This window comes from Myripristis murdjan, chromosome 11, assembly GCF_902150065.1.
Source record: "Myripristis murdjan chromosome 11, fMyrMur1.1, whole genome shotgun sequence".
Lineage (NCBI taxonomy): Eukaryota > Metazoa > Chordata > Actinopteri > Holocentriformes > Holocentridae > Myripristis > Myripristis murdjan.
The window spans coordinates 3,922,021-3,945,483 of NC_043990.1; the positions used below are offsets into that span (position 1 = coordinate 3,922,021).

Here is a 23,463-nt window from a genome sequence, read left to right on the forward strand (position 1 = left end):
ACAGTGGCTTGTCAGTGTCACTGTTGTGGTGGAAAAGGTTCAGTGCAGCTCAGCCAGCGACACCTCAGGGGTGTGTTTGTAGCTTCATGTCACCAGTTTCCATTAAACATGACTTGTTACCCGGTGGTTTGTCACCCATCATGTGAACGTCGCCTCAGACTGACCAGCTAATTCACATGAAGAAGAAAACACCAGCGTCACAGTCTGAGAACAGTCACTTGCTATGAACAATAGTGAGACTGTGTTTAAGTATAATCAGATTTTTATTTTTATTATAATGAAGTGTAGACTTAAAGCAAAGAGTGCCTGAATTTTTTTTAGAAGTCGTATCTAATCAGGCAAACATGTCATGTGATGCAGGCTCCTTTTGGGCCAATCAGTAACGAGATGTTCATCAGTTTCTTCAACACCAGCCCGGAGGCCTCCAGCCTGTTACATTTAAGTTTTGATCTTTTCTGTTTTGATGTTCAATCTTTGATACCTGATCTTAGGTTTGTGAAGTACAGTTTCATTTTGGTCACATTTGTCAAGCATTAAAAGCAGAACCCAGCGCTACACAGCTCTGTTTCACAGAAGATAGGGAATCTGTTTCTCACAGATCCAGTAGTTTGTTTGATAACTGTTCACTTCTGTCCAGTGTCCTCCTTCACAGCATCTTGCTGTTGCCTGAGACCTGGGGTTCTGAGGTTGACTTCTCCAGTATCTGCAGAACATACAACATATTATACTTTTTAATAGAGCCGCGGTTGTCTGTTATTGTCATTATGCAAAATATCTCACATTAAAAATGATCCATAATCAGAAACAGACTATTATTATATCATGATATTAGATTTTTTTTTTTCTTTAAAGTGATGTCACCTAAAAAAACAGCTCAGTTAATCATATTGTTAAACTTTTCAAAATGTAAAAATTACATGACTATGAATTGGATTGTATGATTTGAATAAAAGTCTGCATTCTTTCACACGTGCTGGACCGGCAAATTATGTTCAGATTTCTCATAATTGTATCATGGCTGATTCTACATGGTCCACATTCCAGCAGCTCCTCATGGTTGGAAAGCCTAAAAATGTTTAGAGGTTTTCATGGAAAAATTAACCAACTGTTGAACAGCCATTCTGTTCTTAAAGAACAGTGACACTGATGACACTGTATTCAGAAAAAAATCTTACGTTACTGTAATTGGTGATTTGTCCACCCATTCCCATTTCCACATCCGTGACTGCTGTTTCCACTCTGTCCGCAGACCAATCCAGGAAGCTCCTTTCATCCTCAGTCCCCTGACAAAGTCCTAATAATTTTGCAGAAGGGGCCATTATCATTTTTTCTGTTCCTTTACTGGTGTTTCCATTGTTTTCAACTCAGGTTTTGACTGTCTTTGGATGGTATGAATCCAAAACAATCAAAGGATTGAAAAACAGCTGCAGTTGGAAGCATTTTAAAGAATGGGTTTAAAGAAATTTTAACAAAACCCTTTAATATTACTTCACACTGCAAGCGTTGTGAAGGCAAAGTACTTTTTATTAAGATATAACAACATATTGTATGAAAATAAAGTTTTTGATGACTAATTTGGAAACAAAGTGGTACAGATTGACCCTCTGCGGCAATGTTGAAATGAAGATATAAACATCAGCTTATATATATCTATAGATATAGATAGATATACCAACAAACATGTAAGCACACATATACACATGCACACTATTATTAGTCCCATACACACACACACCTGTTCCTCTTCGCTGTTGATCACCACCAGATCTGCTCCTTTACTCTGACATTTCTCTCTGCTCTGCCACCAGATGTCCTTCTCAGTAGATGTGTAGTAGCAGCTGCATCCAGATCTGTTCCATCCTTCAGGACACCACTTCCCTTATTGTCAAACAGTTGTTTTAGAGAGAGATTTCAGTTCATACAGTATCACTGACTGGACTTATTTTATATGCAGATTTATTTAAAATCCTGTCTCACCTTCAATGTGCCTCTTCAGCTCATTCACTTCAGTTTGTAACTGGTCTCTCTCCTCAGTCAGGCTGTGGTAACTGGTCTGTAACTGGTCTCTCTCCTCAGTCAGGCTGTGGTAACTGGTCTGTAACTGGTCTCTCTCCTCAGTCAGGTTGTGGTAACTGGTCTGTAACTGGTCTCTCTCCTCAGTCAGGCTGTGGTAACTGGTCTGTAATTGGCTATGTCTCTTGTTGAGGTTGTTTCTTTCCATAATGACTGAAATATCTGATGATAAGCATGACAAAACAAAACCCAAGTAAACAAAATGAAAGTATTCTCTTTGCAAACACTGTATCAAAAGTCAATTTACTGCAATAGAAAAATGTATGGGTTCACATGATTAATTCCTCTGTAGTCATGAAATGTGAGAAGAGTTGACCATCAGAATTTCACAGATTTCACATCTAAATCACATAATTTAAAGTTTGTAATAACCTTTATGAATTATCATTCTCACAGTATACAGTGGACAGAGCACTACACTAATGATGATGAACAGCCATTTCTTCAGCTAAAAGCATAACACCTTTATAATTATGCTATGATCATGTCTTCATTTATGACCATGTGAACCTTAAAAGCTGCCCTTTAGCATTTTTTCCATGTCAACGCAAACAAGCTGTTCACCAGTGTCAGTGAAGTGTGAACTTCCTTTTGCAGCTGTAAACTGTCGTTCATGAGCATCAGAAAAAAAAGACTTGAAGAAGTCAAGTCAGGACACCTACTAATCTCAGAACAGAAAAACAAGACACTGAAAACACCAATTGATCATAGTGTAGAAGGAGTTCAGATATTATGATCTAAATATGAGATCCTCACAGTTTATGGACAAGACGATGATCCCAGCTGCTAGCAGAAGAGCCAGCAGGCCCAAACTCACGGCAGCAGCTCTGGAGGAGCTTCTGTGGATGGATGCTGGAAGCTGTTTTTCACTGTGTTTCTCTACAGAGGCAAAACACACACAGAGAATATTCAGACCAAGTATCTATGGAGCTCATTACAGAGGTCCAACAGAGAGCAATTCCATTTGACTTTTACTTTGGATCTCATGTTTGGACCAGGAAGTTACAGTGCAGGTGACCGCACCAAGTGAGTATTAACACTGAGAGAAGTCAGTATACTGATTTTCAAGAGGTTAGTGCAGAAGTGGTGACAATAGAGAGGTACGCATCCAAATTTAAAAATGTAAAAACTGAGAACACAGCATCAAATTTTATACATTTAGTGGAGCAAACACATTATATCACAGCAATGTATTTTGGTAAGAAAAAGCCTTCATCACAGCATCAGGTGTTGCTTCGCTGTTTATCTAGTTGTTTTCTGTGGACTTTGCTGTCTTTGGCTGTGCTCTCCTACAGGAATCCCACTGTAGAAGCACTTCTCTTAACACAACCTTTTGCTTTTGCAGAATGATGTCTAACTGGATAAACTTGAAAGTGAACCAAGGGTTCATAACTCAGTTAATTACAACAAACATACAGACATACACATTCTCAAGCCTTCACTTTACAGTATCAAGCTGTAATTATTTTAAGTTTACCTCCGTCTTGTCTTCCTGTGGCGTTTTGGATATCGTCCGTGCGTGTCAGCAGGTCAGTTTGATGGTCTCTGTAAGTGTCTGCACTCTCGTAGATCACCACCGGCCTCTCCTCCCACTCTTCTCCCCCCTCTCCAGCTCCTCTGTTATATCTCACCTTCATGGCCAAGTCTGGCTTGGCATAAATATCCATCGACATCTTGAGGAACCAAACAATAACGTTATTTTACTGCAGTCTCGATGTACCAATTTTGTACTGCATTAGTATATTACTATAAAATTACCTGAGTTGTTAAATAATCCTGTAGCACTGGCTATAATAATTGAACTATATGTGTTTAGTCAGTTGCTGTCAGTGTTTCTTGACCAGGTTTCATCATGCATCTGTTTCTCTCTCTGTCAGCCACAGAGATTCATCAGGGGCTATAACGGAAGTGGCAGCAGAAAAACACACCACACCTACACACAGAGACTTTTGCACATATGTATGTGTAAATGCACTTTATCACATTTAACACATCTGTGTGCATGTTGCTCAGAGACCTGAGTGATGTTTTTTCAGTGTTAACAGCAGAAAGCTGCATGGAGTTGCATCATCTCCATTTCAATGTGGACTACATCTAAAGCCATTAGGCCAACGTACAGCTTTATAAATGCTTAAACTTTTTCAGAGACAAGATCACTAACATAAGAACAGAGAAACTGTAAATTCAACCCAGACAATGTTATGACCCTGACCCTGTCTCTCCACCAGAGAGCTCTCTACAAGGTTTGTCAGCTATCAGTAAGGACAGGTTAAGCAAAATAGTGTAAGCCCTCACCCAGACCCCATTCCTACTGGTTTGTTGAAAAGGGGTTTTGATTGCCTGTCTCTGCAGACTGGATATTCCACTTCTATGCAGATGATGGTCAACTTTACATGGTTGGTACACCCGGCAAACTGACTTCTTTCTACACTTTAACAAGTGTATGACTCATTTTTAAAATTTACACTCTCAGCCTAGCAATGTCCGTGTTATCCTTGATTATGGTTTTAATTTTGAGCCCCTGCATGAGGTATGATTCAAAAAAGACTTCTTACCTGAAGAGCATTGGAAAAGTACAACCATTTATTTCTCTTTATGACACAGAAAACATGGACTATTGCAATAATTTTTTCTAGACTTCCCAAAAAGAGAATAGCTACAATGGATACAAAACTCTGCTGCATCTGGCACAAACAAAAGAGCTCATATAACTCCCATTTCAAAGTCACTACAGTGATTGATCGACTGATTTTAGGGAATTATGTTTATTTTGCAGTCCATCTCTCTCTCTCAGTCTCAGGAGTGTCCTGGATAAATAAACGGTACTACAAGGTTGTGTTATAGCCATCGCCTCTAAATATTGTTTCAACTTTGTTTGTGAGAAATAAAGTTTTTCTGTCGATTCTGGATGTCAAATGGCACCCAGTGCTACACGACCCATGAGCTTCACTGGTTGTTACAGTGACAGTGTAAGATGCCTACTGAAGCTATGAGAAATATTCAGATGTGTAAATGTTCTTGAGGCTTCAACGTGCACAAAATGTACTCGTGCATTTTGCATTCTGTTCATTCTGTAGATGTAAGAAAGCTCAGGCTTTTTAGAATTCACAACTAAGAAAAATCCTTGTGCCTCAACCTGCTTGGTTTGGTTATTTGTCTCAGTGTGACTGTGAGGTGTGACAGTCTCCTGTGGTTTGGGTGTTGGTCAGCTCTACAGCTTCTGAATCGAACCGTGCCAGGTTTGAGGTAATTACACATAGTACGCGCCCCAAGATGGCTGCTCCCTTGTTGCCATGGGAAATAAGATGAACTGTCAAGCCCTAATGATTAATGCCTTCATGGGCTGGTGCATCATGACTTCAGCTGCTTAATGTTGATTATTAAGAATGAGTTTTTTCTCCATTTTCATTGGTGGAAAGTTGAACTTTAAATGGAGCCAAAATTGCAGAATGAAGGAAGTTCAGAGGATGAACAGCTTTGCTTACAGCTGATTGGCTGACAGTGACTTGTCAGTGTCACTGTTGTGGTGGAAAAGGTTTAGTGCAGCTCAGCCAGCGACACCTCAGGGGTGTGTTTGTAGCTTCATGTAACCAGTTTCCATTAAACATGACTTGCCACCCGGTGGTTTGTCACCCATCATGTGAACGTCGCCTCAGACTGACCAGCTAATTCACATGAAGAAGAAAACACCAGCGTCACAGTCTGAGAACGGTTACTTGCTATGAACAATAGTGAGACTGTTTAAGTATAATCAGATTTTTATTTTTATTATAATGACGAGTAGACTTCAAGCAAAGAGTGCCTGAAATTTGATTAGAAGTTGTATCTAATCAGGCAAACATGTCATGTGATGCAGGCTCCTTTTGGGCCAATCAGTAACGAGATCTTCATCAGTTTCTTCAACACCAGACCGGAGGCCTCCAGCCTGTTACAATTAAGTTTTGATCTTAGTCTGTTTTGATGTTCGATCTTTGATACCTGATCTTAGGTTTGTGAAGTACAGTTTCATTTTGGTCACATTTGTCGAGCATTAAAAGCAGAACCCAGCGCTACACAGCTCTGTTTCAGAGAAGATAGCATCGTAGAATTCTACAACAAAAATGAACAGTCAGATGGTCTTCAGGCCTTTGATGCTGTGACAGTCAATATGACAGAGGCGACAGAAAGCTGTTAAGGTCTTCAGATTTTACATATACTTTGCAGAATTTCCCTGGTTGGGATCAATAAAGTATATCTATCTATCTATCTTACATAGCCAATCAGGTAATAAAGCAATAAAAACTTTCCAGAAACAGACCTAGCTAATGAACCGGCCTTGTCATAAATTCCAGACAAGTAACTGATCACTTCTAAATGAGGTAAGCTGGTAGAGGGTCTGATCCATTGCAAATACCACCAGTTAACTCTGTGGTCATACAAAGGCTAACGCAATACATGATTTTAATGATAAATTCCTTCACAATAGGGAATCTGTTTCTCACAGATCCAGTAGTTTGTTTCATAACTGTTCACTTCTGTCCAGTGTCCTCCTTCACAGCACCTTGCTTCTGCATAAGAGCTGGAGGCCTGAGGTTGATTTCTCCAGTATCTGCAGAACAAACAACATATTTTCCTTTTTAAAATATGTTGTCTGTCATTGTCATTATGCAAAATATCTCACATTAAAAATGATCCATAATCAGAAACAGACTGTTATTATATTATATTATGATATTAGATTTTTTTTCTTTAAAGTGATGTCACCTGAAGAACAGCTCAGTTAATCATATTGTTAAACTTTTCAAAATGTAAAAATAACATGACTGTGAATTGGATTGTATGATTTGGATAAAAGTCTGCATTGTTTCACACATGTGCTGGACCGGAAAATTAAATTCAGATTTGACATAATCATATCATGGTTGACTCTACATGGTCCACATTCCACAGCTCCTCATGGTTGGAAAGCCTAAAAATGTTTAGAGGTTTTCATGGAAAAATGAACCTACTGTTGAACAGCCATTCTGTTCTTAAAGAACAGTGAGTTTGACGACACTGTATTAAGAAAAAATCTTACGTTACTGTGATTGGTGATTTGTCCACCCACTCCCATTCCATCGTCCGTGACTGTTGTTTCCACACTTTCCGCAGACCAATCCAGGAAGCTTTTTTCTTTCTCTGTCCTCTGACAAAGTCCTGATATGTTTGCAGAAGTGGCCATTATCATTTTTTTATCATGAAGATATAAACATCAGCTTATATACATATATAGATATAGATAGATATACCAACAAACATGTAAGCACACACACATGCACATTATTATTAGTCCCATATACACACACACACACACGTACGCGCGCACGCACACACACACACACACACACACACACACACACACACACACACACACACACCTGTTCCTCTTTGCTGTTGATCACCACCAGATCTGCTCCTTTACTCTGACATTTCTCTCTGCCCTGCCACCAGACGTCCTTCTCAGTAGATGTGTAGTAGCAGCTGCATCCAGATCTGTTCCATCCTTCAGGACACGATTTCTCTTTTTGTCAAACAGTTGTTTTAGAGAGACATTTCAGTTCATACAGTATCACTGACTGGAGTTATTTTATATGCAGATTTATTTAAAATCCTGTCTCACCTTCAATGTGCCTCTTCAGCTCGTTCACTTCAGTCTGTAACTGGTCTCTCTCCTCAGTCAGGCTGTGGTAACTGGTCTGTAACTGGTCTCTCTCCTCAGTCAGGCTGTGGTAACTGGTCTGTAACTGGTCTCTCTCCTCAGTCAGGTTGTGGTAACTGGTCTGTAACTGGTCTCTCTCCTCAGTCAGGCTGTGGTAACTGGTCTGTAACTGGTCTCTCTCCTCAATCAGGCTGTGGTAACTGGTCTTTAACTGGTCTCTCTCCTCAGTCAGATTGTGGTAACTGGTCTTTAACTGGTCTCTCTCCTCAGTCAGGCTGTGGTAACTGGTCTGTAACTGGTCTCTCTCCTCAGTCAGGTTGTGGTAACTGGTCTGTAACTGGTCTCTCTCCTCAGTCAGGTTGTGGTAACTGGTCTGTAGCTGGTCTCTCTCCTCAGTCAGGCTGTGGTAACTGGTCTGTAACTGGTCTCTCTCCTCAGTCAGGCTGTGGTAACTGGTCTTTAACTGGTCTCTCTCCTCAGTCAGGCTGTGGTAACTGGTCTGTAACTGGTCTCTCTCCTCAGTCAGATTGTGGTAACTGGTCTGTAACTGGTCTCTCTCCTCAGTCAGGCTGTGGTAACTGGTCTGTAGCTGGTCTCTCTCCTCAGTCAGGCTGTGGTAACTGGTCTGTAACTGGTCTCTCTCCTCAGTCAGGCTGTGGTAACTGGTCTTTAACTGGTCTCTCTCCTCAGTCAGGCTGTGGTAACTGGTCCTTAACTGGTCTCTCTCCTCAGTCAGGTTGTGGTAACTGGTCTTTAACTGGTCTCTCTCCTCAGTCAGGCTGTGGTAACTGGTCTTTAACTGGTCTCTCTCCTCAGTCAGGCTGTGGTAACTGGTCTGTAACTGGTCTCTCTCCTCAGTCAGGTTGTGGTAACTGGTCTGTAGCTGGTCTCTCTCCTCAGTCAGGCTGTGGTAACTGGTCTGTAACTGGTCTCTCTCCTCAGTCAGGTTGTGGTAACTGGTCTTTAACTGGTCTCTCTCCTCAGTCAGGCTGTGGTAACTGGTCTGTAATTGGCTATGACTCGTGTTGAGGTTGTTTCTTTCCATAATGACTGAAATATCTGATGATAAGCATGACAAAGCAAAACCCACATAAACAAAATGAAAGTATTCTCTTTGCAAACACTGTATCAAAAGTCCATTTACTGCAATAGAAAAGTGTATGGGTTCACATGATTAATTCCTCTGTAGTAATGAAATGTGAGAAGAGTTGCCCATCAGAATTTCACAGATTTCACATCTAAATCACATAATTTAAAGTTTGTAATGACCTTTATGAATTATCATTCTCACAGTATACAGTGGACAGAGCACTACACTAATGATAATGAACAGCCATTTCTTCAGCTAAAAGCATAACACCTTTGTAATTATGCTATGATCATGTCTTCATTTATGACCATGTGAACCTTGAAAGCTGCCCTTTAGCATTTTTTCCATGTCAACGCAAACAAGCTGTTCACCAATGTCAGTGAAGTGTGAACTTCCTTTTGCAGCTGTAAACTGTTGTTCATGAGTTGAAGAAGTCAAGTCAGGACACCTACTAATCTCAGAACAGAAAAACAAGACACTGAAAACACCAATTGATCATAGTGTAGAAGGAGTTCAGATATTATGATCTAAATATGAGATCCTCACAGTTTATGGACAAGACGATGATCCCAGCTGCTAGCAGAAGAGCCAGCAGGCCCAAACTCACGGCAGCAGCTCTGGAGGAGCTTCTGTGGATGGAAGCTGGAAGCTGCTTTTCACTGTGTTGCTCTACAGAGGCAAAATACACACAGGGAATATTCACACCAAGTATCTTTGGAGCTTATTACAGAGGTCCAACAGAGAGCGATTCCATTTGACTTTGACTTTGTATCTCATGTTTGGACCAGGAAGTTACAGTGCAGGTGACCACAGCCCAACCAAGTGAGTATTAACACTGAGAGAAGTTGGTATACAGAGTTTCAAGAGGTTAGTGCAGAAGTGGTGACAATAGAGAGGCACACATCCAAATTTAAAAATGTAAAAACAGCAAACACATTATATCACAGCAATGTATTTTGTGAAGAAAAGCCTTCATCACAGCATCAGGTGTTGCTTTGCTGTTTTTCTAGTTGTTTTTCTGTGGACTTTGCTGTCTTTGGCTGTGCTCTCCTACAGGAATACCCCTGTAGAAGCACTTCTCTAAACACTGATATCATTTAGTGGTGGGAACCAATGAAACCTTAACCTCATCACCTTTTACTTTTGCAGAATGATGTGTAACTGGACCAACTTGAAAGTGAACCAAGGGTTCATAACTCAGTTAATTACAACAAACACACAGACATACACATTCGCAAGCCTTCATTTTACAGTATCAAGCTGTAATTATTTTAAATTTACCTCCGTCTTGCCCTCCTGTGGCGTTTTGGATATTGTCCGTGTGTGTCAGCAGGTCAGATTGATGGTCTCTGCAAGTGTCTGCATTCTCGTAGATCACCACCGGCCTCTCCTCCCGCTCTTCTCCCCCCTCTCCAGCTCCTCTGTTATATCTCACCTTCTTAGCCAAGTCTGGCTTGGCATAAATATCCATCGACATCTTGAGGGACCAAAGAACTGAAAGTAACTTTACTTTACTGCAGTCTTGATGTACCGATTTTGTACTGCATTAGTACATTACTATAAAATTACCTGAGTTGCTAAATAATCCTGTAGCACTGGCTATAATAATTGAACTATATGTGTTTAGTCAGTTGATGTCAGTGTTTCTTGACCAGGTTTTCATCTGTTTCTCTCTGTGTCAGCCACAGAGATTCAGCAGGAAAACACACCACACCTACACACAGAGACTTTTGTGCTTAAGCATATGTAAATGCAACTTATCACATTTAACACATCTGTGTGCATGATTGCTCATATGTACATGCACACACAACAGAGCACACTTATTAAATGTTTCCATCACAGTATGTGGTTGTGAGCTGATCAGGTGGTTGACCAGGCCTGGCAGAGGAACTGAAAATGTTAACTGAAGTTTCACTGATAGAGTCCTCAGTGATGTTTTATTCATTGTAAACAGCAGAAAGTTGCATTGAGTTGCATTGTCTCCTTTTCAATAAATAAATGCTTACATTTTTTCAGTGAAAAGATCATAAGAGCATAAGAGCAGAGCTACTCTAAATTCATCCCAGACAATGTTATGACCCTGACCCTGTCTCTCCACCAGAGAGCTCTCTACAAGGTTTGTCAGCTATAGGTAAGGACAGGTTAAGCAAAATAGTCTAAGCCCTCACCCAGACCCCATTCCTTTTGGTTTGTTGAAAAGGGGTTTTGATTGCCTGTCTCTGCAGCCCGGATGTTTCTGTCTGTTTTAAGACTGTGACATCTTCTGAAAAATTATACTTTGATCACAGCTAACTTCAGCAGTTACAGGCAACTTTCATACTTAATATTATTTCACAACATTCTTGAGAAAACTGCTCTACAGTTAATCAGTAAATCAAGTTCAGAATGAGTCTTGATGGGAAACGAAAGTCTCTGTCTGTTGCCTTTAGGAGCCTTTGACACAGCAGATCATGACATTGTTCCTCTGATGCTGCTGTCAGTGTTTCTTGACCAGGTTTCATCATGCTGCCTCTAGGAGAAATCATCCACAAGCATGATGTAAACTTCTATGCAGATGATGGTCAAATTTACGTAGTTGGTACACCAGGAAATCTGATTCTTTCCTACACTTTAACAAGTGTATGACTTGATTTTAAAATTTATAGACTCAGCTGTGGAATGTCAGTGTTTCCCTTGACTATGATTTTAATTTTGAACCCCTACATGAGGTATGATTCAAAAAATACTTTTAACCTGAAGAACATTCTAAAAGCACAACCATTTATTTCTTGCCCATGCAATTATTGCAAAGCACAATGGACTAATTCTGTATTTCTTCTAATTCTGTATTTTTTTCTGGACTTACAAAAAAGAGAATGGCTACAATGGATACAGAATTCTGCTGCATGTGGCGCTAAAAAAAACAGCTCGTATAACTCCCATTTCAAAGTCACGAAATTGAGTGGCTTGTCAGTGTCACTGCTGTGGGGGAAGAGGTTCAGTGCAGCTCAGCCAGCGACACCTCAGGGGTGTGTTTGTAGCTTCATGTCACCAGTTTCCATTAAACATGACTTGTCACCCGGCGGGTGTACAGTTTCATTGTCACACGATTTCGGTCACATTTGTCAAGCGTTCAAAAGCAGAGCCCAGTGCTACACAGCTCTGTATCACAGGAGATAAGGAATCTATTTCTCACAGATCCAGTAGTTTGTTTCATAAATTTGCACTTCTGTCCAGTGCCCTTCTTTCCAGGAGATTGTTGCTGCGTGAGAGTTGGGGGTCTGAGTTTGATTTCTCCAGTATCTGCACAACAAAAAACACATTTTCCTTTTAAACATTGATGCTGTTTTATTTTTATTATGCAAAATATCTCTTATTAAAAATGATCCATAATCAGGAACCAACATTATTTTTTTCCTTAAAGTCATGCCACTTAAACAACAGCTCAGTTAATCATATTGTACTTTCCAGTTTTTCAAAATGTAAAAACAATATGAATTTGAATTTGTGACGGCCCCAGGTCTGGTGTGTAGTGTTCTGTGTACTCGTGTGTGTTTTGTCTTTCAGGTCTGTCAGGTCTGCCATTAACCTGAGTAGGAACACCTGGCCAGTGTTCCCATGAAGCCCTATTTAACCCTGCCTTCCCAGACGCCCGCTCTCTCGCTCTGCTCTCCATTCTGCCTAGTCCTCGCTCCATGCAGCACCCTGCCGGCGTGCTGGCCCTTTCTTTTGTTTTTCCTTAACTGCATTGACAACACGCACCACACATCGATCATTGCATCCATACACTCCCCCACACCACTGATACTGACTTCCACACCTCATATATTTATCTGTTTACTTTATTAAAATTCAGTTTGTTATAATTTAACTTTTTGTACATCACCTCTTTTGTTGCGGCCTACGAGCCGGTCGTAACAAATTGGATTGTATGATTTGAACAAAAGTCTGCATTGTTTCACATGTCTGCTGGACCGGCAAATTACATTCAGATTTCACATAATTGTATCACGGTTGATTCTACATGGTCCACATTCCAGCAGCTCTTCATGTTTGGAAAGCCTAAAAATGTTTAGAGGTTTTCATGGAAAAATGAACCTACTGTTGAACAGCCATTCTGTTCTTAAAGAACAGTGACACTGACGACACTGTATTAAGAAAAAATCTTACGTTACTGTAATTGCTGATTTGTCCACCCACTGCCATTCCATCGTCCGTGACTGTTGTTTCCACACTGTCCGCAGACCAATCCAGGAAGCTCCTTTCATCTTTAGTCCTCTGACAAAATCCTGATAATTTTGCAGAAGGGGCCATTATCATTTTTTCTGTTCCTTCACTAGTGTTTCCATTGTTGTCAACTCAGGTTTTGATTATCTTTGAATGGTATGAATCCAAAAGAATCAAAGGATTGAAAAACAGCTGCAACTGGAAGCATTTTAAAGAGTGGGTTTAAAGAAACCCTTTGAAATTACTGCAGACAGCGCAGGTCTTGTGAAGGCAAAGTACTACAAAATTATTTGTTCAAGTACTTTTTATTAAGATATAACAAAATATCATGAAAATAAAGTTTTTGATGACTAATTTAGAAACCAAGTGGTACAGATCAACCCTCTGCGGCAACGAAAAACATCAGCTTATATACAGATATACAGTGCATTCAGAAAGTATTCACACCCCCTTCAGTTTTTTCACTTGATGTTGCAGCCTGATGCTACAGTCGTTTAAATTCTTTTTTCTCTTATTAATATACAATCAGTGCCTTATAATGACGACATGAAAACAGAATTGTAGATTTTTTTTTAATTATTATTTATTAAAGACAAAAACTGACATTGACATAAATATTCAGACTCTTTACTCAGCACTTAGTTAAATCACCTTTGCCAGCAATTAGAGCCTCCAGTCTGTTTGGGTATGACGCAACAAGCTTTGCACACCTGGATTGAGGGATTTTCTGCCTTTTTTTTTTTTTTTTTTTTTTGCAAATCCTCTCAAACTCAGTCAGGTTGTATGAGGTCTGTCAGTGGACAGCCATTTTCAGGTCTGTGATATTTCAGCTTTTCAAATTTGCAAAAATTTCTAAAATTCTGTTTTCACTTTGTCATTCTGTGGTACTGAGTGCAGATTAATGAGAGAAAAAATGAATTTAAATGATTGTAGCATCAGGAACATAACAGAAGTGAAAAAAGTGAAGGGGGTCTGAATACTTTCTGAATGCACTGTAGAGATAGATAGATAGATAGATAGATATGCCAACACACATAGAAACATGCACACTATTATTAGACCCATACACACTCACACACACACAGACACACACACACACACACACACCTGTTCCTCTTTGCTGTTGATCACCACCAGATCTGCTCCTTGTTTCTGGCAATTTGCTCTTCCCTGTGTCCAGGTGTCGCTCTCAGTAGATGTGTAGTAGCAGCTGCATCCAAATCTGTTCCATCCTTCAGGACACCACTTCCCTTATTGTCAAACAGTTATTTTAGAGAGAGATTTCAGTTCATACAGCATCACTGACTGAACTTATTTTATATGCAGATTTATTTAAAATCCTGTCTCACCTTCAATGTGCCTCTTTAGCTCATTCACTTCAGTCTGTAACTGGTCTCTCTCCTCAGTCAGGTTGTGGTATCTGGTCTGTAACTGGTCTCTCTCCTCAGTCAGGTTGTGGTAACTGGTCTGTAACTGGTCTCTCTCCTCAGTCAGGCTGTGGTAACTGGTCTGTAACTGGCTGTGACTCTTTTTGAGGTTGTCTCTTTCCATAATCACTGAAATGTCCAGTGATGACACAAAACCCATGTAAACAAAATGAAAGTATTGTGTTTTAAAACACTGTATCAAAATTCAGTTTACTACAGTACCATAGTACACGGATTTACATTATTTATTCTTCTGTCCTAATGAAATGTGAGAAGAGTTGCCCATCAAAATTTCACAAGATCTTCATCTAAATTACATTTGAACTTTGTAATGACATTTTTGAATTGTTATCATTCTCACAATGAATATCCATAGACTTCTCACAGTATACAGTGCACAGAGTGATATACTAATGATGATGATGTTTAGAACAGATGTTTCTTCAGCTAAAAGCATAACACCTTTATAATTATACTATGTTCATGTCTTCATTCATGTCCACGTAAAGTCTAAAAGTTGCCCTTCAGCATTTTTTTCTATGTCAACACAAACAAGCTGTTTGTGTTGTCAGTGAAGTGTGAACTTCCTTTTACAGCTGTAAACTGTTGTTCATGAGCATCAGAAAAAAAAGACTGAAGAATTCAAGTCAGGACACCTACTAATCTCAGAGCAGAAAAACAAGACACTGAAAACACCAATTGATCATAGTGTAGAAGGAGTTCAGATATTATGATCTAAATATGAGATCCTCACAGTTTATGGACAAGACGATGATCCCAGCTGCTAGCAGAAGAGCCAGCAGGCCCAAACTCACGGCAGCAGCTCTGGAGGAGCTTCTGTGGATGGAAGCTGGAAGCTGTTTTTCAGTGTGTTGCTCTACGGAGGCAAAATACACACAGGGAATATTCACACCAAGTATCTTTGGAGCTTATTACAGAGGTCCAACAGAGAGCGATTCCATCTGACTTTGGGTCGCACCAGATAACCTGGAAATGTCCTCTGGAGAACTGTGGTTCGTTTCATCAGGAGTGTGAACATCATCCAAGCAAACTACAGGAAATAACCCTAAAATACAAAGTATTATAGGCTGATGAAAATCAATCTGGGCAAACCAAAAGAGCGCAGACGAATCTAAAATGTTTGGCTAACGCTAAATAAAGTACAATTAGATTTTTTTTAGCCCCCTGCTACAAAGGCCTCTAACCTCATGGGATGACAGGTCACCAAAACGTAATGAAACAAACTACTCATAATTGGGAAATATGACCTTGAAAATACCAACTTAAAAAAGGACAAAAGCATTTCCACTCATGTTTGGACCAGAAAGTTACGGTGCAGGTAACCACAGCCCAACCAAGTGAGTATTAACACTGAGAGAAGTCGGTATACAGAGTTTCAAGAGGTTAGTGCAGAAGTGGTGAGAATAGAGAGGCGTGCATCCAAATTTAAAAATGTAAAAACTGAGAACACAGCATCAAATTTCATACATTTAGTGGAGCAAACACATTATATCACAGCAATGTACTTTGGTCAGAAAAGCCTTCATCACAGCATCAGGTGTTGCTTTGCTGTTTTTCTAGTTGTTTTTCTGTGGACTTTGCTGTCTTTGGCTGTGCTCTCCTACAGGAATCCCCCTGTAGAAGCACTTCTCTAAACACTGATATCATTTAGTGGTGGGAAGCAATGACCCTTAACCTCATCACCTTTTGCTTTTGCACAATGATGTCTAATTGGACAAACAACAAAAGTGAAGCAAGGGTTCATAACTCAGTTAATTACAACAAACACACAGACATACACATTCACAAGCCTTCATTTTACAGTATCAAGCTGTAATGTTTTTAGATTTACCTCCGTCTTGCCCTCCTGTGGCGTTTTGGATATTGTCCGTGTGTGTCAGCAGGTCAGATTGATGGTCTCTGTAAGTGTCTGCATTCTCATAGATCACCACCGGCCTCTCCTCCCACTCTTCTCCCCCCTCTCCAGCTCCTCTGTTATATCTCACCTTCTTAGCCAAGTCTGGCTTGGCATCAATATCCATCGACATCTTGAGGGACCAAAGAACTGAAAGTAACTTTACTTTACTTCAGTCTTAATGTACCGTTTTGGTACTGCATTAGTACATTACTATAAAATTACCTGAGTTGCTAAATAAATCTGTAGCACTGGCTATAATAATTGAACTATATGTGTTTAGTCAGTTGATGCTGCTGTCAGTGTTTCTTGACCAGGTTTCATCATGCGTCTGTTTCTGTCTGTGTGTCAGCCACAGAGATTCAGCAGGGGCTATAACGGAAGTGGCAGCAGAAAAACACACCACACCTCCACACAGAGACCTTTGTGCTTATGCATGTGTAAATGTAACTTATCACATTTAACACATCTGTGTGCATGTAGCTCAGAGTGCTGAGTGAAGTTTTTTCAGTGTAAACAGCAGAAAGCTGCATGGAGTTGCATCATCTCTGTTTCAATGTGGACTACATCTAAAGCCATTAGGCCAACGTGCAGCTTTATAAATGCTCAAACTTTTTCAGACAAGATCACTAACAAAACAACAGAGAAACTCTAATTTCAACCCAGACAATGTTATGACCCTGACCCTGTCTCTCCACCAGAGAGCTCTCTACAAGGTTTGTCAGCTGTCAGTAAGGACAGGTTAAGCAAAATAGTCTAAGCCCTCACCCAGACCCCATTCCTTTTGGTTTGTTGAAAAGGGGTTTTGATTGCCTGTCTCTGCAGACCAGATGTTTGTCTGTTTTAAGACTGTGACATCTTCTGAAAAATTATACTTTGATCACAGCTAACTTCCGTCCGTTACAGGCCACTTTCATACTTAATATTATTTCACAACATTCTTGAGAAAACTGGTCTACAGTTAATCAGTAAACTGAGTTCAGAATGAGTCTTGATGGGAAACGAAAGTCTCTGTCTGTTGCCTTGAGGAGCCTTTGACACAGCGGATCATGACATCGTTCCTCTGATACTGCTGTCAGTGTTTCTTGACCAGGTTTCATCATGCTGCCTCTAGGAGAAATCATCCACAAGCATGATGTAAACTTCTATGCAGATGATGGTCAAATTTACGTAGTTGTTACACCAGGAAATCTGATTCTTTCCTACACTTTAACAAGGAGTATTTCAGATATCAGTGCTTGGACGATGCATAGCTTTCTTCAGAATGTAAGTTATTAGTTATTATCATTATTACTTATTTAGTTATTTATTAGTTATTGGCATGAGAATGAGATTTCACATCATATGTCTCTATATTAAAATTTATATTCTTAGCCTAGGATTGTCAGTGTTATCATTGATTATGATTTCAGTTTTTGCATGAGGTATGATACCCAAACTTCTTCTTACCCGAACAAATTTTCTTTCTCTTTCGGACACAGAAAAAAAAAAATCTTGTCCAATCACTTATTAAAATAGTTTGTTTGTTTGTCTGTTTGTTGTTGTTTTGTTTGTTTGTTTGTTTGTTTTGACTTCCTTAAAACAGAATAGCTGCAACTGATATACAGCTCTGCTTCATCTGGCACAAACAAAAGAGCTCATATAACTCACATTTCAAAGTCACTACAAATTGATTGATTGATTGTTTGGTTTATTGTTTGATTGATAATGCAGGGGCTTACAATGAAACCAAAACATGAAGAAACAAAAGTAAATGTGACATATTTTATTAGTGTTCCTCTGCAAAATCATGTCTTTTTTGACATCGCAGTCACCTCAATTTGATATCAGGTATGAATGTAGAGTAGACTGTAGAGTAGAACAGTCATTCAAACAGAAAAAATACATATTAGCATTCAGAATTGAGCATTAAGGCCTGTGGTGTGAAGTTCAGTGCACCAGATTTTCCTTCTGTACTTCCTGTATGTGGTCCTTTGTGTCAGTACTAACCAGTATCAGCACTAGTAATAGTAAATATGACTGTGTTCATTGTTACTGTCTGCACACTATGGTGAGGAATGGTGGTTTTCACTCATTGGTGGCCACTTTGAGTTTCAGTACACTTTTTGATATAATTATGGGTTAAAGCTCTGCTCCCATAGCAGTTAAAATCTTCCTCTGTTGCTCTACAAACATGTTTGTTGAAGGCAGTGTTAAAATTTGATTTGGTTTGAACGGTTAAATTAAAAAGTTCCAAAAATGTCCAAAAATCCATCCTCTCTTGAGGATGGATTGACCGTTTGGGATCTGAACGGTTCAAGACCCCGGCGAAGCAAAAGCACCAGGAATACTGCAGTGATTGGACAAAACTCAAAGTTCCTGCCAATTCTGCGTCTGCATTAATTATTTGGGTTGATTATTGCAATTGCAGTAATCCTGGGCGGTAGATTTTTCTTACCTGCCTCCTTGAAAGTTTCTCTCCCTCTGTCTCTTTCTTTCTCCAGGGCCCGACCGGTCCAGTTGGGGATACAGGTGTCCCGGGACCCCAGGGACCTCCGGGCCCACAGGGACCCAGTGGACGCTCCATCATAGGACCACCTGTAGGAATAACACACACACTCACACACACACTCACACACACACTCATTCCTATAGTGACCCTTCTGTCTCTATGGGGCTGACGTCATCATTATTACAAAAAACATACATGGTCCTTTTTGGGGTTTTTTGGGGTTTTTTTTTTCATTCTTCTTATCTCCCTCTCCTCTGTCCTGGTTTCAGGGAGGACCAGGAGAGAGAGGAGAGAAGGGTGACGCTGGTCTGCCAGGAGCTCAGGTAAATAAAAAAAAAAAGGGAAAAAAATGAAACACACAACCCTGACAGTGACTAATTCTGCGATAGGTACTTTACATAATCTGGAAGAAGGCTGCTAACTCACTTTATGTGCTGAAAGGACACCTGTTGTGATTTTTTTTTCTTTTCTTTGTCAGATCTAATCTAGACACATTTTTCAGCTGATATCTGCTGTTGCTAAACAAACACACAGTATATATTTTATACATTCACCTGCTGCGGTGCACTGTGCATTTTCAGATACGGCTCGTGTCGCGTGAATCACCTCCCACAATTAATTACTGCATGACTGTAAATTACTGGGTTTAATTTGACCTTTCGGAAGCAAATCCACATCAGATTGTGAATAATGGTGCCATTTGCAAAAGGCTGATTTCAGTGATTCCAATCCATTTTTGTCCAATCACCTTTGCACAAGTGTTTTTTTTTTGTTTGTTTGTTTGTTTGTTTGTTTTAGCAGCTTTGTTAGTCGGTCGATCAATTAGTTTTGCAGCTACAGTTTTTCGCCCTAGAAGTGTGTGCGTGTGTGTGTGTGTGTGTGAAAGGGTTGTGGTTACGATTCACGCAACATAGCCAAACTTTGTGGAAAGATACACACACACTTGTTGGTGACGATTTTCTCCGCCCCTACACTTTAGCCCCACCCCCTTTCATAACAAATGAACTGAGAGGTCCTGTTTGAATTAGTGATGGTTTGCCCCGCCCACTAGATCCGATCCACGCCCCCTCATATAACTTATTACCTATTTGTTTTAGTCAGCAGAGGTTCCTTTTTCAGTGGTTTGGATTAACCCTGCCCTCTAATTCTGTCGGTCCACAAAGCTGCGCCCTATAGCAGAAAAAAAAAATCCTTGAGCCTCCAACTCTGGCTGAAAGGTGTTTTTTTTTATTCAGCACCGGAGAAATTTAAATGTTATTATATCCACAAGAGGCTGGGCCCCCAAGTTCTGTAGTGCAGTTTTTTGTTGTTGTTGTTGATTTCAAATTAATCATATTGTTATCTGGAGTGTAAATGAGACCTTGAGCAATCAGAAAAAAATCGGAGAAGTTTACTCGCCAGCTGAGGATGCATTGGCTGGTTGAAGGAGAGTGAACAGGAAGACTCAGGAGGATCCGTTGTAAGAAACAGAATCAGCTTTATTCGCCAAGTATGTATGTATGGAGTTTGACATACAAGCACGGTAAACAAACATATTACTGCCATGTACAGAGAACAAAAAGGAAACAAACTAACCAAAAAATAAAAAAAAATAAAAAAAAACTGCTCATAGAAAAAGTGAAGTAGCAGAGAATAGTGCAAAGGAGCAGAGTGCAAAGATGCTGGAATAAATCTAGGATATGGGTATATAGAGTGATAAAAAATGTAGTGACAGTGATGATCTGTCAGGCTACCAATATAATATAGTAGTATAGTAAATGAGTAAGAGCAGCAGAGGCAGCGTTATAGAGCGACTTGTGTAGGATGTTTGTGCAAATAAACAGCCCGCACACACAAGCTGGGCCGAGTCACATGACTGCAGAAAACCTATGAGATATGAGAACCGAGCATGCGCATTTCCACGTCAGTCAGAACGAACCACAAAGAGGATGAGGACGGTGTGGTGTTAGTTTTCACCCGCTGATAAAAACACATCCAGATGCACAGTTTGTGATTAAAAAAAAAAAAAAAAACGTGCCACACAGCAGTAACACCAGTCTGTTTTTTTAAGCGTTTCAAATCTCACCCCGACCGTTTCACAGAAGCTGAACAAAAGAGGCTGCTGCATCCACTTCACTGTACGGACCTCAGTTTACTGTCAAGGCATGTTGATATTATCAGGAAAAAAGTCTGTTTCTGGTATTTTAATTTAATTGATTCATTTTATTATTAGTTTTGTAAAACACTGGACTTTTTTGTGTTATTGGCACAAACTCTTTTTTTAATTGTGCTTAGATTTCATTTTGTAATAAATTTGTTATTAATGGCTATGGTATGGGTCATATGATTTTCCTTTATGTGCAAAAATTACCGTTATTTTGAAAAACGAGACACCCATTTTTTTCAGTATCGGTATCAGTAAAAATTTAACAAAAAGTATTGCTATCATATAGAATTTAAAAAGTCTGGTATTGAACAAGTCAGGCGGCTCGACACTCTGCAGTTTTGCTGTGTGTGTGTGTGTGTGTGTGTGTGTTTGTTTGTGTGTGTGTGTGTGATGGAGAGCCTGGTTATTAAAAGTGCTGACGTTGCAGGGAGTTCCTGGTCCAGCTGGAGCTCCAGGGAGGGAGGGGCTGCCTGGACCCAGAGTGAGTCCCCCCACAGCAACACTGCTAACACTTCCTCTGTTACTGCTGTTGTTACCATTAATACTACTAGCACTACTACTGCTGCTACTACTGCTACTGCCAGTACTACTAGCTACTACTACCATTACTCTCAGTACAACTCTTTCTGTCAACTACAGCTGTTACAGATGAGGCAAGCTACATCCTTGTCCTCGCTTATAAAGGTTTTTTGTTGTTGTTGTTTTTTTTTTTGTTTTTTTTTTTTTTTAACTTTTACTTGATTAATTCCTTAATGTGTACCTGTAATAATCGGTTCTATTTTATTATTTTACTCTTTGATTATTTTGTTTTATCATGGTTTATCATGGTTATACTACTACCACTGCTACTACGACTACTGCTACTACTACTACTACTACTGCTACTACTACTACTACCACCACTGCTACTACTACTACTACTACTACTACTACTGCTACTACTACTACTACTACCACTGCTACTACTACTGCTACTACTACCACTGCTAGTACTACAACTGTTACAGATGAGGCACGCCATGTCTTAGTTCTCTTTTAAATCTCTTTTGTGCTTTTGCGCGATTAAGTCCTTACTGTGTATGTCTCGTAGTCAATGGTATTATTTTATTATCTTATTGTATAATTCATTTTATTCTTACGTTTCCTTTTAATACTTTTGTTTTATTGTCATTTTATTTGGATTCTGCCTTTTATTTTGCTGTTGTGAAGCACTTTCTAGCTGTGCTTTGAAAGGTGCCATACAAATGAACTATATAATCATCATCATCGTTATTATTTATTATTACTACTACTTCTGCTGCTACTTCTGCTGCTACTTCTGCTGCTGCTGCTGCCACAGTTAGTCCCACTGCTGCTACAAGTACCACTATGACAACTAGTACTACTGATACCACTGGTGCTACCACTAGTACTACTATTACTACTGCTACTTGCCCTGAGAGTGTGTACTATCTTTAGTAGCAGTGTTACAAAGTGATTTACTGATTTAAAAAATGAAACAAAAGTATCAGCACTAAACATCACAGACGAATCACAAGGCAGGAAGACTGAACCATGCGGTGAGATTAAACAGCAGCTGTCTGCAGAAATGTGCTTCAAAACGCCAAACACACACACACACACACACACACACACACAAGCCGTTGCAGCACAGGGCTTGAACCTGTGTCAGCGAGGTGACGGGCGAGTTGTAACTGTCTCTTCTTCTCCTCCACAGGGACAGCCGGGCAAAGACGGCCCCCCAGGCAGGCAGGGCCCACCCGGCACAATAGTAAGTGATTATGAAATTATGGAATTGTCCCTCTCATGCGTGTGTGTGTGTGTGTGTGTGTGTGTGTGTGTGTGTGTGTGTGTGTGTGTGCAGGGCAGATTGGCCACTTAAAGCCCGAGCCCTCCTGCGAGCTCACCCAAAGCCATTAAGCACCATAGAAGAAGAGACGGGAGAAAACGGTTCCCTGCTGGACACCTGAGGCTCGATCTGATTGGGATTGTGACTGGAGGAGATAATTATGGGTTTCAGAGAAGAGCGGGGATGTGAGAGGAGTGGTAATGTCGCCAGGAGGAGCCTTCAAACGACGGCAGTGAATATAGAGGAGGAATTAAAGCGTCGCTGCGGCCGTTTTCAACCCCGTTTTCCCGTCTTTCACTCCATCATGCCGATCGATTCTGAGCAAAATCTAATCAGCTGCCTCACGGCTGAGCCACTCACATCTCGCTCTCTAATACAGTCATGCAGTCTCTCTCAACATATTGACACTGATGTCAGTGAAATGTGTCATAACCAGGCCTTTTAGTGCCACTCTGGCCTTTGAGTCAGCCTTTCCTCATTTCCCCTCTCTCGTCCGGCTGCAGCTGCCTCTCTAAACGCACCGCAGCGTAAACTAGCGCACAATAAAATGGATAATCTGAAAATGACCTGCATACCTGCCTCACTA

At 40.2% G+C, this 23,463-nt stretch overlaps 1 protein-coding gene across 1 annotated transcript in view; it reads left to right on the forward strand.

Moving 5' to 3' along the window:
- Window positions 1–23,463, forward strand: part of col14a1b (collagen, type XIV, alpha 1b) — a 247,931-nt gene that overhangs the window by 201,935 nt on the left and 22,533 nt on the right. The window contains exons 37-40 of the mRNA XM_030063880.1: window positions 18,875–18,970; window positions 19,152–19,205; window positions 21,456–21,509; window positions 22,746–22,799. Of these exons, the coding sequence (XP_029919740.1) occupies window positions 18,875–18,970; window positions 19,152–19,205; window positions 21,456–21,509; window positions 22,746–22,799 (258 nt within the window). The remainder of the gene's footprint in view (window positions 1–18,874; window positions 18,971–19,151; window positions 19,206–21,455; window positions 21,510–22,745; window positions 22,800–23,463) is intronic.